Source organism: Cyrtonyx montezumae, unplaced genomic scaffold, assembly GCF_038088225.1.
Source record: "Cyrtonyx montezumae isolate F1298 unplaced genomic scaffold, pur_monq_1.0 scaffold_10, whole genome shotgun sequence".
Classification (NCBI taxonomy): Eukaryota; Metazoa; Chordata; class Aves; order Galliformes; family Odontophoridae; genus Cyrtonyx; species Cyrtonyx montezumae.
In genome coordinates this window covers 24622451-24635445 of record NW_027071826.1, presented here as the reverse complement: position 1 = coordinate 24635445, position 12995 = coordinate 24622451, and the positions used below count along the sequence as shown (strand labels likewise).

The window sequence follows — 12995 nt, the reverse complement described above, 5'->3', positions numbered from 1 at the left end:
CTCTTTGACCAGACCTACCTAATGCACAGATACAGCTCAGCATCACCTACAAGAAAACATTTTTTTATTTACTCCCCAGATGAGATCAAGTACTACAATGAAGTTTTAAAATCTAATACTCAACATATTTCTAATTGGAAAAATGCACTGAATAGTAAGTGTAATTTCCTAAACAACCCGAGTTAAGAAAATAAAAGTTATAGTTTTTATTATTTTAATCAATCTAAAAATTCTGATTTTGTTAAAGCAATATTTTTCATTACTGCTTTTATTTGTACTGGAACATACCAACAGTTTGGATTTTAGATTTGTCTGTGGTGTGGATGGGCATAAAACTATAGTTGCAGTACCTTATCACTACTCTGATCATTTGATGATCCTAGATAACTCCTGTAGCTAGTTTTAAGACTATATAATATATATTTCAAGCTGTAATTGATGTAAAGAAAGTTTAGTAAACATACACAAGAAAAATATCTCCAGGGCTGCCTTTTTACATCATGAAATAACATGTAAGAGTGTTTACAGGTTTAGTAATACCAATTATTTGCTTAAGCATGATATAAAAATCCATCGGTGTTGCACAGTAATTGGCAATATTTGTTGACGTGTAACATCTAGTTACCTAAAGATAAGAATACAGCTATTTCTGCTTTATATGACAGATGGTAGCTCTTCTGACTGTCTTTTGGGATTGTATCAAAACTCTGGTTGTCTAAAAGTTTTCCCACAGATATTTCTTCACTAAGCCCAAACCATGTAAAATACTGATTCTGTCATCTTGCAGAAGTTTCCAAGGAAGCCTCTTTGGATGGGGAACAAGGTTTCAAAGGAAGTCCAAGTTCCCTGGGGAAAAATGTCTGCCTGTGACTTTTCATCCTTAGCAGCACACCACACTGAGCTATTAAATGACTTTAAATATGAGATACGCTTCAGTTTTTCTCTGTGAAATTTTGCCTTAACAACTGTACTTGGCAGAAATGCAAAAGTAAGATTTAAAAGTAGTAAAATAGCAATGAGATCAGCAAGGAATGTTTCCTGATCAGCCAAATAATTTTAAAATGCTTACAGATTAAAAACAATACTAGTGGATATTTTCAAAACTTGGGAATGTAAAGTCAAGCTACATAACCTGTTTGTCTGATTTGATAAAATAAGTCACATCATCCTCTACTTTAGTAGAATGTGGTGGCTACTCTCTTTTAAAACTGCTTGTCTAAAACATCCTTTACCCAAAAGAAAGAAGAAAAGTGGAAAACTATGAGATAAAACAACAATTAATTGGAAACTGTTATTAGAGGAATCTCCAGGTGAATCAGCATTTGCTAACAATGACTGAAAAGTGAGCTACCAGACAATGCGGGCACATATGCTAAACTGACAAAGACAGATGGCAAACACAGACAAGACTTTATTCAAGATTAAAAACAAAACAAAGAAAACAAACAAACAAACAAACAAAAAAAAGCAGCCTTTCCTGACAGGACACCAAGTAGTCCAAAATAAGGTGCACAAAATAAAACTTTTATTCTAATTGCTTTTCCATAGCCTAGTGTCTCAGTATTGATACTGCAAGAAATGTATTTGAAGCCATGATTTATTCATGCTTTTTTTTTTTCCACATCACCTCTCACTCACTCACCACACCATTTTCAGGCCCATCAGGATTCTTAATGTTGCATCTTTTCTCTTTCTCCTCCAGCTACTTTTCTGCCTTCCGACTCTGGATCTCCACCAAATGTGTCTTTGTCATTTTCACCTTGCTGTCAATGGACTCCAGCATCTCTCCTTGCTAATCTGACACCATTCTACTTCCTCCAAAGCAATATCTTACAGCTGAAGCAAATAAGACTAGTAGGGTTCTGTGCCATACTAAACTCATTTATAAGTTTAATACATTTCACTGTTCAGCAACAGTACTAATAGCAGTAATTTACTTTGCAGAACTAAGACTCTTTAAGCTGAGCTTATTCTCAACTATTAAGGCAGTACAAGAGGTCAATTGAAATGAGAAGGAAACAGAAAACAATATAGTATTGGAAAAGACAAATGATTCCTTGTAAAAAATCTGTTTTCAGGAAACTTCATTAGAAAAGGATTATCAGAAACACAATTAGCATCTGAAGCAAAGAGGGAATGAGTGATTCTGATCTGCTTTTTAAACTGTATAATTAATAATGCACAATGATGTTTCCCTATCTCTACCTTTATTTATTTATTTTAACACAGCAGAGGATATACAGTGAGCCAGACAAAAGTTATTCCCATATTTTGGTTTGCATTCTGCAAAAATATTTCCTTTGTTCTTTTGGCTAAACTTCAGGCATTTAATTACAAATATTTCAGATGTTTCTAAGTAACTATATCCAGTTCAAGTCTAAGAAATTTGCTCAGTCACTGTATTTTGTACAGTAATTTTTTTTTTTTAAGACACTTGTCTGCTCAAACTCTGTCATTCATTGCTGCTATTCTTTCTTCAATTGCCTGGTTCAAAATCAACAACTGTCTTGTACCTTTACATTCCTGCTGCCCATATACAATATTCAATACCAATATATTCTTTCTTTCATTATCTGTCCCATAGAAGTGAACTCAGATTTATCATGTCAGGTAAATGCTTGTTCTTTTACTGATGTTAAAATAAGCTATGTATTAAAAGCTTTCTTAAGCTCTTATCTAACAAATTGTGTTTGACTTGCTTACATATAACAATATGCATTGTAAACTGGTTTTGTCTCCTCATACACGATAACCATAAAACAAAAACTGTCTTTAATTTATGCAGTACCTTAAAGCATACTGTGGTCATTTATACTTTAAATGACAGCATGTGCATACAGATTTAGCATGTCTACATTTCTAAATAAATTAATTCAGCTTAGCTTTCAAATCACTCTCTGCATTTCTTTCCAGTGGATCCAGTAGACACAAAACATCTTGGTAAGCCAAATTTCATTCTAACGTTTGCAATCCATGCTGATTCCTATTGGACATCAAATTACCACTGTGTTGAATGCTTCAAAAGTAACGTGATTTAAATATGTTTAATGTGATTTTTTTATGCTGAACTGCAATGAGAAAATTTTAAATAACAATGTAAAATATATTCTAAGCTATTAAACTCTGAAGGATAATTTATGTTGTAAAGTACTGACCTGATTTTATTCACAACCTGCAGCTGAACTTATCCAAACTTTCCAGGGAAGACACAAAGACATACATTAAAAAGCCACACAAATCTTTAATCATTCATAATTCTGCCTTGAAGGCAGCATATATTAAATTACTGAGATAAAATTCTAGTGTCTAGAGGGAAGGAAGCAATTTGAATTTGCTTTCATTTTCCAAAGGAATTCAGTTCTTCTTTGTGTGCTCAGTCTGAAAAGTTACTTTTTAGAATAATTATTGTAAGTGTGCCCAAATCTAATCAAGGAGCCTCTCAAATTCTGTGTCTTATGGCACAAAGCTTGTTTGGAGAACAGGCAGAAATGAGGGAGCATGCCTTCCCCTACATTCATACCTTATCATGTGTCACCACATGTGTCTCTGCTGTTACTGGATTTGAAGTGTAGAGTTCCATGAAAAAATACTTACAGCTTCGTAGGAAGATAACTTGGTGAATCATCTTTACTCCGAATGAGTTCATTGCATTTTTCAATTGTTTGGTAAACAGAAAAAGTGTCTCCAGTGCTATAAAGTACAGCTAAATTCTTGGCAACAAGCCGTCTGGTAGGAGGTCCTGGTGAATTGTTTAATAAAGAAGTCAATTGTTCAACAAGTTTCTTCTGGTTTTCTTTTATATCAGCCTGGAAATAAAATCAGTAGCAGTTAAATATTAACAGATAATTAATGCTAATACTTTTCATTATTCTGCTACCATTCTGATATATTGACATTCTTAGTGTTAATTTCACTGCACTTTCCTACCTAGAGAGAAGCCATCTCAAAAAAGTCTGTACTTTTCAGAACTTTCAAGAGCATTTTCCATACATCATTGGAACATTTACTAAAAGTTGCTAGAAACAAAATTGCTTTTTCATTTTTCTTTTGTTTTCTTTAAAAGGAAAAAATAGATTGTTAATCATCGTTAAAGATTAATAATAATTTAAGTACTAAAGAAACACTGCAGAAGTTCTTCAAGAAGGAATTGAGTGCTTTAATCTTATCTCATTTTTTTTTCTATTGAGAATGGATTTTTTTTGTAGAAATTTCAGCACAAATAACTTAAATAACATCATCTAGATTGGTTTACTCTTAACTATCCACATATGCCATTTAATATACACAAAGCAGGAAAAGAAACAAATGGAGAATTGGAGGTACATCCATCTCCTATCATTTGATCAGGAAGATAATAATAATAGAAATGTTACATCCTTGCTTACTAGAGAATTATCAAATAAATATGTCATTTTCAGTGGAAATCTGATTACTCATAACAGGGTTGCAAGGTCTTGCAGCAGTAAATCAACTTAAAGAATTAAAAATAAATAAATAAATACAAATATTTTTTTCCTCCAATTCTTTTCATTGGACCAGTAGCTCTCACTTGAAAGACTGCAACAAAAATATTAGAAAATTTACAGAATTACTATTAATTGATCATACTTTCAGTATGTCTACCCTGCAGAAGAATTGCCAAGTCACAGCCTGAACTAATGGTTGAGCAGCAGGTGAGAAGGCGTGGCTAACTCCAGGAGCTCAGGTGCAAGCAATGAATCTGAGTGATGGGAAGGGGAAGAGCCTGGATATTCCCCCTCCTCACCATTATTTAAGGGTTAGCATCTGGTCTCTGGATAAACTGTACTGCTCTTGAGAAATCACCAGTTTTTGGAAGGGGCAAGCCAACTTTCCTTCTGTATTATCTAGTCTTGTTCCTTAGTGTCTGTATCCTATTAGAAGGCACAGCTGTTGCCTTCTTACACCATGCACTACCTGTGATCATGCAGCTCCACATAACCTCTCCCCAGCTTCTTCCCACACTTCCTCCTTTGACCTGGACTTGTATACAAGACCTTGCACAGGAAGACAATGAGTAACAGCACTGATAACACTACTGCTAAGACAGACTAACTACCACAGATTTGTCTTAAAACAAGGAGCTGAAAGAAATGATAGCAGACAGTAGGTTCAACAGCTGAGGGCCACTTAAAAATAAATAAATGAAAGGTTATAGTTAAGCGTGACTATGACTCAGTTATCTTACCCCATAAATAGTGAGCAGCCCAAGAGCCCCTTTAGCTCTCCAGCATGGCATCTATCTGCACAACAGAATCTCCCCTTGAATGTGCATATTTCTTGAGGTTACACCTGTACAGGGATCCTTTACACCTTGACATCAAAGCACCTTGCCAATACAGATTCTCAGAAAGTGACTAATATTTAGTTTTAAGCTTTCTTTGCTTCACTAAGATTCAATCTTTGACTGTGTACATATAACACCTCAGACATAAATAACTGACCAAGTCTGGAAGCAAGGAGAAGACATAGCCATACCAATGCTCCTTAGTAACTCCATGGTGCAAATGGGTTCACTTTGAACCTCATGATGTAATGGGAGGTATCCTATATGTGTTTACCGTGCCCTCTATGCAGTAAATAATTAAGTACATCGTACCACCTCAAATCTTGTCAGTTCACCATCTTATTTACAATAATCATGGTTTTCCATCAATAAATATACACTGCCTCTTTCTTATGAATGTAGTGTAGTAGTTTCCATTCGCGACAGTACATAAAAGATAAGATACAAAGGAAATGAAATAAAACAAAACAACATGCTTTTTCTTCAAGTCACATTATACTTACTCTGCTAGTAACTGGTAAAAGCCTTTCCAAAAATTGTAGCCATTCAAAAATGAACTCTGCTTTTTGATATTCACCAAGCTGCTTATACTCTTCTTCATTGAGTAGTAAACTGTGAGCTAACTCCATTCCTTGAATTTTTCCTCAAATTTCTCCTCATCAAACACCAAAGAATTAAAATAAAAGACAATCAACTAACTGCCAGAAATGTGTTAATTAATCAGTTGGTTTCTTTTCATTAATATTTGATGACTCAGAAGTTTGAACACCTAAACAGAAAAACAAAAAAGTTGCAAAGGAATCAGCAATCACATTACATTCAATATTCCAAAATACTTTTAAAAAGAAAACTTAAAATTTTCAAAAACACTACAGTCATTCTCTTTAAATGGTGTTAGTAATATTTAATGTTTTTGGAAATTAGGTAAATATGATATTGATGTAATGTGCCAAGTAAATACAGATCAGAATACATCAAAGTTCTCACTAACCTACTTTAATTCATCATATTTCATATGAAATGAGCTTTTCTTGCATCTGAATAAGCATATGCCTGAAAACAACGATCAACCAACTCCAAGTAAGATGGATTTTGTGATCTAGAATTAAGTGCAAGAATGGAAGTAACCTAAACCTAAGAATTCACATTGATTAAACCCACAAACTTAAATGTGAACATCTTTTTCAAACACTTGGCCTAGTTTCAACTCCAAGAAAGGTGTAAAAAATCAACCTCTAATAATGTCTTCCTTTTTCAGTTTCTTAAGTAAAAAAAAAAAGTTTCAAGAACAAATTCAGTCGAAGTTGTTTGATTTTACTTATTTCAGACTACTCTATGAATTCCTTCATTGTAGACAGCTATAGCTAGAAGCAAATTAAGATGAAAAATGCATGTAACTACACATTTTGCCTCCTCTTTAAATGCCACAGTGTTAAAGAACATAATTTAATATTCTGTGGGCTTTGCAAATAAAAATAGTCAAGAAGATTCTGGTAAAATGTCAGCCATACTGTTAGCTCCCAAACAAATTATCCTTTCCAGAGTTCACTGAGACTGCTGAACATGCGTTTTTTCCTATGCAGTAACAATATTATAGCGTAAAATGATCTAACAGTCTAGTGGGCAATACAAAGCAATTCTAAATAATTCAGTGCTCAGGCTGTCAACAAATGCACAGTAAAAGGTTACCTTCACTACATTCTAAGCATCTTAAAATAAAACTTCCTCACAAAGGAACTTATAGTAATGAACTGACATTTTAAACTTACCTGAAATACCAGGCAGCTTGACAAGGCCACAATATAAAATAAGTAGAGATAAATATACATACATACTTAAACTGCCCAGGTAAACAGATGTTCACAAGTATGAACACTCTGAGAACTTAACTCTAACATTTTTTTTTTGTGACATACAATATCTGTAGGATTACATATTTCATTGAATACTTGAGCAAAGTTTCATCACTGCTCAGCACTGAAATTACCAGATGTCTCGTACACCTAAAACACCTATTGCTACAGTAATCGTTTCAGTGAACATACAGAGGAAATTTGATAACTTTTTCCCTTCAATTGCATAGATAACAGATCACTGTCAGACTTTCACTTACCTTGCAGATGATTTCTTCTCATTGTAAAAACTCTTTCCACTCTAGGTTCTTGGATAAAAGATGTCAAGAACTCTATTTCCTAGAAAAAGAGTTAACACAAAGATAAATTTCAGAAGATGATTAAAAAGTGTCTGTTCTACACAGAATAACAATTTCAATGTCTAAAAAAAGCACAGGTGCAAAATATTTGTTATTTTAAACTGGAATTATGTTAATCATTACAGCACTCATATCTATATCAATAACCAGAAGAGAAGGTAAGGTGATTCATCTGTTCTGAAAAAGCCACAATGTCCCCCGCAATGGGACTTGTTACATCACACCTGGGCTAGTACCTGCAGGCTGGGGCTCCCCAGAAGAAAGTCAATGGGCTGGAGCCATGGTATCCACCAGCCCGACATGTTTAGCTTGGTAAAGAGAAGCCACAAGGGGAACTAAAAGCAGCCTTTACAAGAGAATGTTACCAAGAAGATACCCTACTGAGGTCTGTGGGAGGGAATACTACAAGAAACAAACAGCACAAATTAAAACAACGAAGGTTCCAAGCAGGTAGGAAAAAAGGTTTTCTTTCTAAGGATTATCAGCCACTGGAACAGGTGCTGAGATGTTGTAGAACCTTTGCTCTCAGACCTCTAGACTAAACAAAGCCCTAAGCAACCCAGCCTGAATTCACCCTTCTTTGATCAAAAGGTCACACAGAAAGAGCTCCCAAGGTGCTTTTCAACCTGGAGAAGTCTACACTCTGTCAACTACCCTGCTCACAACTCCACCACAACTTACAGGACACTTCCTTTAATATTAGGCAAAGCTTTTATTGCTCCACTGAAGTCATTCTGGATTTTTTGTAAGTATTTGTGTAAATAATTAAAAAAGAAAAATACTGTAGTCTAGTTGCTGATCTTTGTAATTGAATACCTGCTAACATAGCTGGGAATGCTAGCATTTCTGAAAGGAAAGACTGTATCACATCTGAACTACAGAGGTTGATTGTTAATTAGGGAAGATTTAGTTTTTCAGAAATTCATAACAGTGCAGCAAACAATCACAGTCCTGATCCTCCCAGTCCTGACCAACATGCAAAGTTTGGATCCACAAATCTATGCATAAAACACTATATTCCCTATCCTCTTAAAAATACACGTCCCCAAGCTCATGCTTATAGCATCATAAACCCACACACCAGATCCAGAAGTAAAAACAAGAGAAGAACACAGGCATACAACATTCTGAGAAGAAAGATGACAATGCAAGGAGTAAAAATTTACTACTGCATATTGGTTTTGTTGTCACACTGGAGAACAACACAGAAGTCACGGTGCATATAAGACTATGCAAACCAGAATACAAACACAGAAAATGGTGAAGAGCTGGGATTAATTAATATTAAATATACTCTTGTTATGCATACAAAATATTATTAGGCAATTTCTATGCAGAGAAAGAAATATCAAGTCTAAACATTCACAGCCCTGACATATCCACAACTCTGCTTCAGTCAGAGGCACTGCATTGCCATGTGATGGGCCAATCCAGCATAACAGAGTTACACCAGACAGTGCTCGCATTATTGCCTGGAACATCCTCTAACACTAGTGAATCAAAACAAGTACAATCTAAGAATGTAAAGCAGCACTGACATTTAGATGAAACATGTTTTAAAATGTTGAGCTACTTGATAATCCCCTGACGCTCTTCTTTTTCCCTACTGCTTTTGATTCCATTTGATCTGAAACAGAAGTGTGGAAAAATAAAATTTCATTGAATGAAACACATACCAACAGAATCAGACTATCCTGAGCAATCTCCAAACAACATTTGAGAAAGGATATACAGTTCTTTACATTTACAACACAGAAGAAAATAAAGTGCTGTATAAATTGTATTTTTGATTATTTTATTTTTGCCATTTCAAAAGTATTACAGTAATTGGGCCTTAAATCTGATATAAAACAAAGATCATAAAGGCAGTGGATCTACTCTTCTTCCAAATATTAGTCCAGCAGAGAAGTAAGACACAGGTCTTTTAATGAATGATCACTGTTTATTATTATCAGTAATGTATAATAATAAAAAATGTGTAATAGTAAAAAATAAACAGTAATAACTGCCACTATTTTTGTAACAGCTGCTACTGGGATGACTATACAATCAATGTCATTTTCATCATACTGCTGAAAAACAGAACTAAAGCACAGTCATTAGTTTCAAGTTGTCCTTTGTTGGGATGCTAGTTGTATTTTAACTGATTTCATGTATTTTTTTTTCCCCACCTTATATACCAGGCTTTATCGTCACCTATCTCACACGTAAACTGATATGAAGAGAGAGCCTTCCCGCCTGACATGTGTAGTTACAGTCATTACCAGTTCAGATCAATTTTATTCCTGCAGCACTGTTTTAAAAGTTTAATGGGATGATCATTACTCATGCATTTGAGCCAAGCACATGACAAGACAATCGATGCCTAGGCTTATTTCAACTACTTTCACATACCTGCTTAGGTTGTCTTCAAAACAAACAGAATTTTACCCTGCACCCTCAGGCTTACTTCTGATAAGAGAAACTTAGGAGGATGCTTACTTTGGCTGCCTGGGCCAAAACCCACCTTAAAACATTTGCCAACTCAGCTATTTTTAGTGAAAAACAGCCCATCAAAGTCCAGTAGTTACAGTATATATATATTTTTTATGCTAGGAGGCAAACATAAGCAGGAATGGAGATCTCAAGAAAGCAAAAAGTGCAGGAAAAACCCCACAGTAACTTCAAATAGGGGAACCGATTGCCCAGGGAATTAAAGGTGGAGTTATCTTCAACTATAACTTGCTAGGAGTTACAGTACATACAAAAATAATCTAATCTAAATAAACAACAGTGATAGAATTGTAATAGCTTGATAAGAAATAAAGTCTGATTATTTCAGGGCCAGATACTAAAATCCCAACTCCTATGAGCTTGGATTTCAAGCACTGAACTTACTACAGAAGTGGAACTATTCAAATCCTACATAAAGATACTTCTTATTACTCACAGGACAGAGCAGCCTTTGTTTACTTAGTTACTTCTACAAATTGTTACTAACAAACACACAGAAACAAAGTCTGCCTCACAGAGAAAGAAAAGCTAAATCGGCTTCAACACAAATACCTTAGTACCCCAACATGCTTTGTGTGGCATCATCTCCCGTGTTAGGCCAGCTTGATCCTTTTCTCTACACAAATTCAAGCACACGTGCTTGAATTAACCAGCAATTAACCAATGTAGACAAAATTACTCCCTGGCATCAAATAGATTTGATAGCTTTCCATCCAAAGCGTGTGACCTGCTGTAAGAATACAGCAACCCTGCATTCTTTGCAAGATGTTTTGTGATGTTAGGTTATATTGGTCAGCAGCAGAAAATCTGAAGCCAAGCTTAAAGAAGATACAACTAAATGTGATGTCAAAAAGGAGTTTACAACAAAAGGCTACAAGACATAAAATTAGCACACTCCAGAGCACACAGAAAATCATGTCATAGAGGAGGAGACCCGAGATTCTGAGTTTTATATCTTGCAGAACTGTATATATTAATATCTGTTTTTAAATATATTACCATATGGAGAACATGCACCAGAAATTAAATCTCACAGCTGACTACTTGAATGCTGTCACACCTATTCTGTGTTATGAAGGAATTCAATTCCAGTCACAAATGAACTTATCTTCCTTCTTAAATAAGGATATGTACACATTTGCATCACGTGCCTATCCAACACAACAAAAAGCAATGAATCTTAACGATGAGTTGGACTAACAACAATGAAAAATAACTGATCATTACACAACCCTCCATTTGCTCTAATTACTGATGAAAATTCCAGTCTGGGAAAAACTCCAGTCACGTTGTACTTTTGTATGTAATTATTCAACTCAGAAATACGATTCTGAAATCAAAGATGCTGAAACAAGATGTCTCTTTCAGGCTCACTGGTTAACCGTGTTCTGGAAGAAGCATTTTGCCCCAGGAAAATGATGTCTCTCTTTTATCAGTGAATATTTGGCAGCATTTACACAAGCACTTACTAAAGTTGTCATTCAAGTGCATCTTATTATATTGCAGATTCCACACGAGTTTTATCATTTGCACATTACATTTGAGACTGTGCTAGTGAACAAATATCACTCCCATTCATGCTGCAAAACAAAAAGACCATGCTTTGATGTCTTGTGAACAAAAATGCTCATACAACATACTTGTTTTCTGCCATAGGAACCATTCCGAACTACTGGTTTGATAGCCAGGCTTAGCGTAGGGCTTATCTAATGTTCCTGATTTCCAAATTTCAGAAAAGTCACTCACTATCTGAGAAAGCAATTAAGCTTAAATGCAATAAAAAAAACTAAACAAAATATAGCATAAACTTTGTTTGAGGCATGCTGTTCTAAAAAATATTCACACAAAGAACGTGACCACCCAGAACCTCCATACACAACAGTGGCATTGATAAGAATTGTAACACAGTATACACTTGCGAAGGACTGAAAGAAATGAAAAGACAATGTCTTCTGGGAATGCTGAATAATTTCCATGATGTTCTGAGCACAACACTTGATATAACTAGAGAAAAATCATGCCCTGAAAAATGTGCCTGGAAATACAATCACTGCTTCAGCAATGTAAAGTATTTGAGACATTTTCAAAAGTACAGGTATTGGAAAACATTTGTTTGCCATGTTAAAAAGTACTTAAAATTTACTTCTGTGTTTATTATAATCACTTTAATCTCTATCTCCACTTGACAAGAACTGTTTCAGGAAACAAAGAGCTACATTCAGTTATTGAGAAATGTAAACCAGCCATTTCCTGAGCCCCACTGCCAGCGCTACCAGCCCACTCATCCTCAGCTCCCACAACTAGTGCAGTTTCACTTCTGAAAGCTTACATCAAAAGAGAAACTTAGCTCTACACTACAAGGACCTGAGAACATTATTAACATGCAACCTTTCAAATTGCAAGGACTTATCTGAAGGTCTGAAAACAGGTGGGACAGCAAGACAAGTGCATAAACACCCAAAAAGCATAAACACAGACCTACATCCTAAAAAAAAATTCAATGTCTGCGAATTGCTTTACTCTTGACAATGCTGTAGATTATATTGTTTATCACAGCCAAAATACATCAAACTGAATGTGCCAACGTGTTTTTCTGTCACAACAAAGGAAGTAGGGTGAAATTGAATTCTTTGTTAGAACTTCAAATTGACTTATAATAGGTGCAGGTTGATTTTAGCTACCTGTTTTCCCTTTAGATAAATCCAGTTTAGTTTTGCTGAACATGTCCTTAAATCCTAGATAAATTATATTTGTTTTCCCCAAAAATCATGATGGCTATGATAGAATGGGTTATTTATTGCTACAACCAGCCTTCAACTGCACTAAAGTGCACCAGCACAGAAATTTAGCAGCAGAAGCCCTCACAGGTGCAGACTGTGCTGGAGTCTTGTTTGACAGATAGAGCCCACTCTCAGGGCATAAATCAGACAGAAATGCCTGCAATGGTTCATTCTCCTGGTATTTTAAAGGTCTCTTCCTCAAAGA

At 35.1% G+C, this 12995-nt stretch overlaps 1 protein-coding gene across 5 annotated transcripts in view; it reads right to left on the bottom strand.

Annotated features, from left to right (window-relative positions):
- Window positions 1–12995, bottom strand: part of HEATR5A (HEAT repeat containing 5A) — a 56912-nt gene that overhangs the window by 42365 nt on the left and 1552 nt on the right. For 4 of the 5 annotated variants that reach the window (XM_065753622.1, XM_065753641.1, XM_065753648.1 and 1 more), the window contains exons 2-4: window positions 7419–7497; window positions 5809–6074; window positions 3595–3806 (exon numbers count right to left, since the gene is read on the bottom strand). In XM_065753622.1, the coding sequence (XP_065609694.1) occupies window positions 3595–3806; window positions 5809–5934 (338 nt within the window). In that variant the 5' untranslated portion in view covers window positions 5935–6074; window positions 7419–7497. Of the gene's footprint in view, window positions 1–3594; window positions 3807–5808; window positions 6075–7418; window positions 7498–12995 lie in introns of those variants that run through there. The other variant, XM_065753657.1, reaches the window with a different exon arrangement.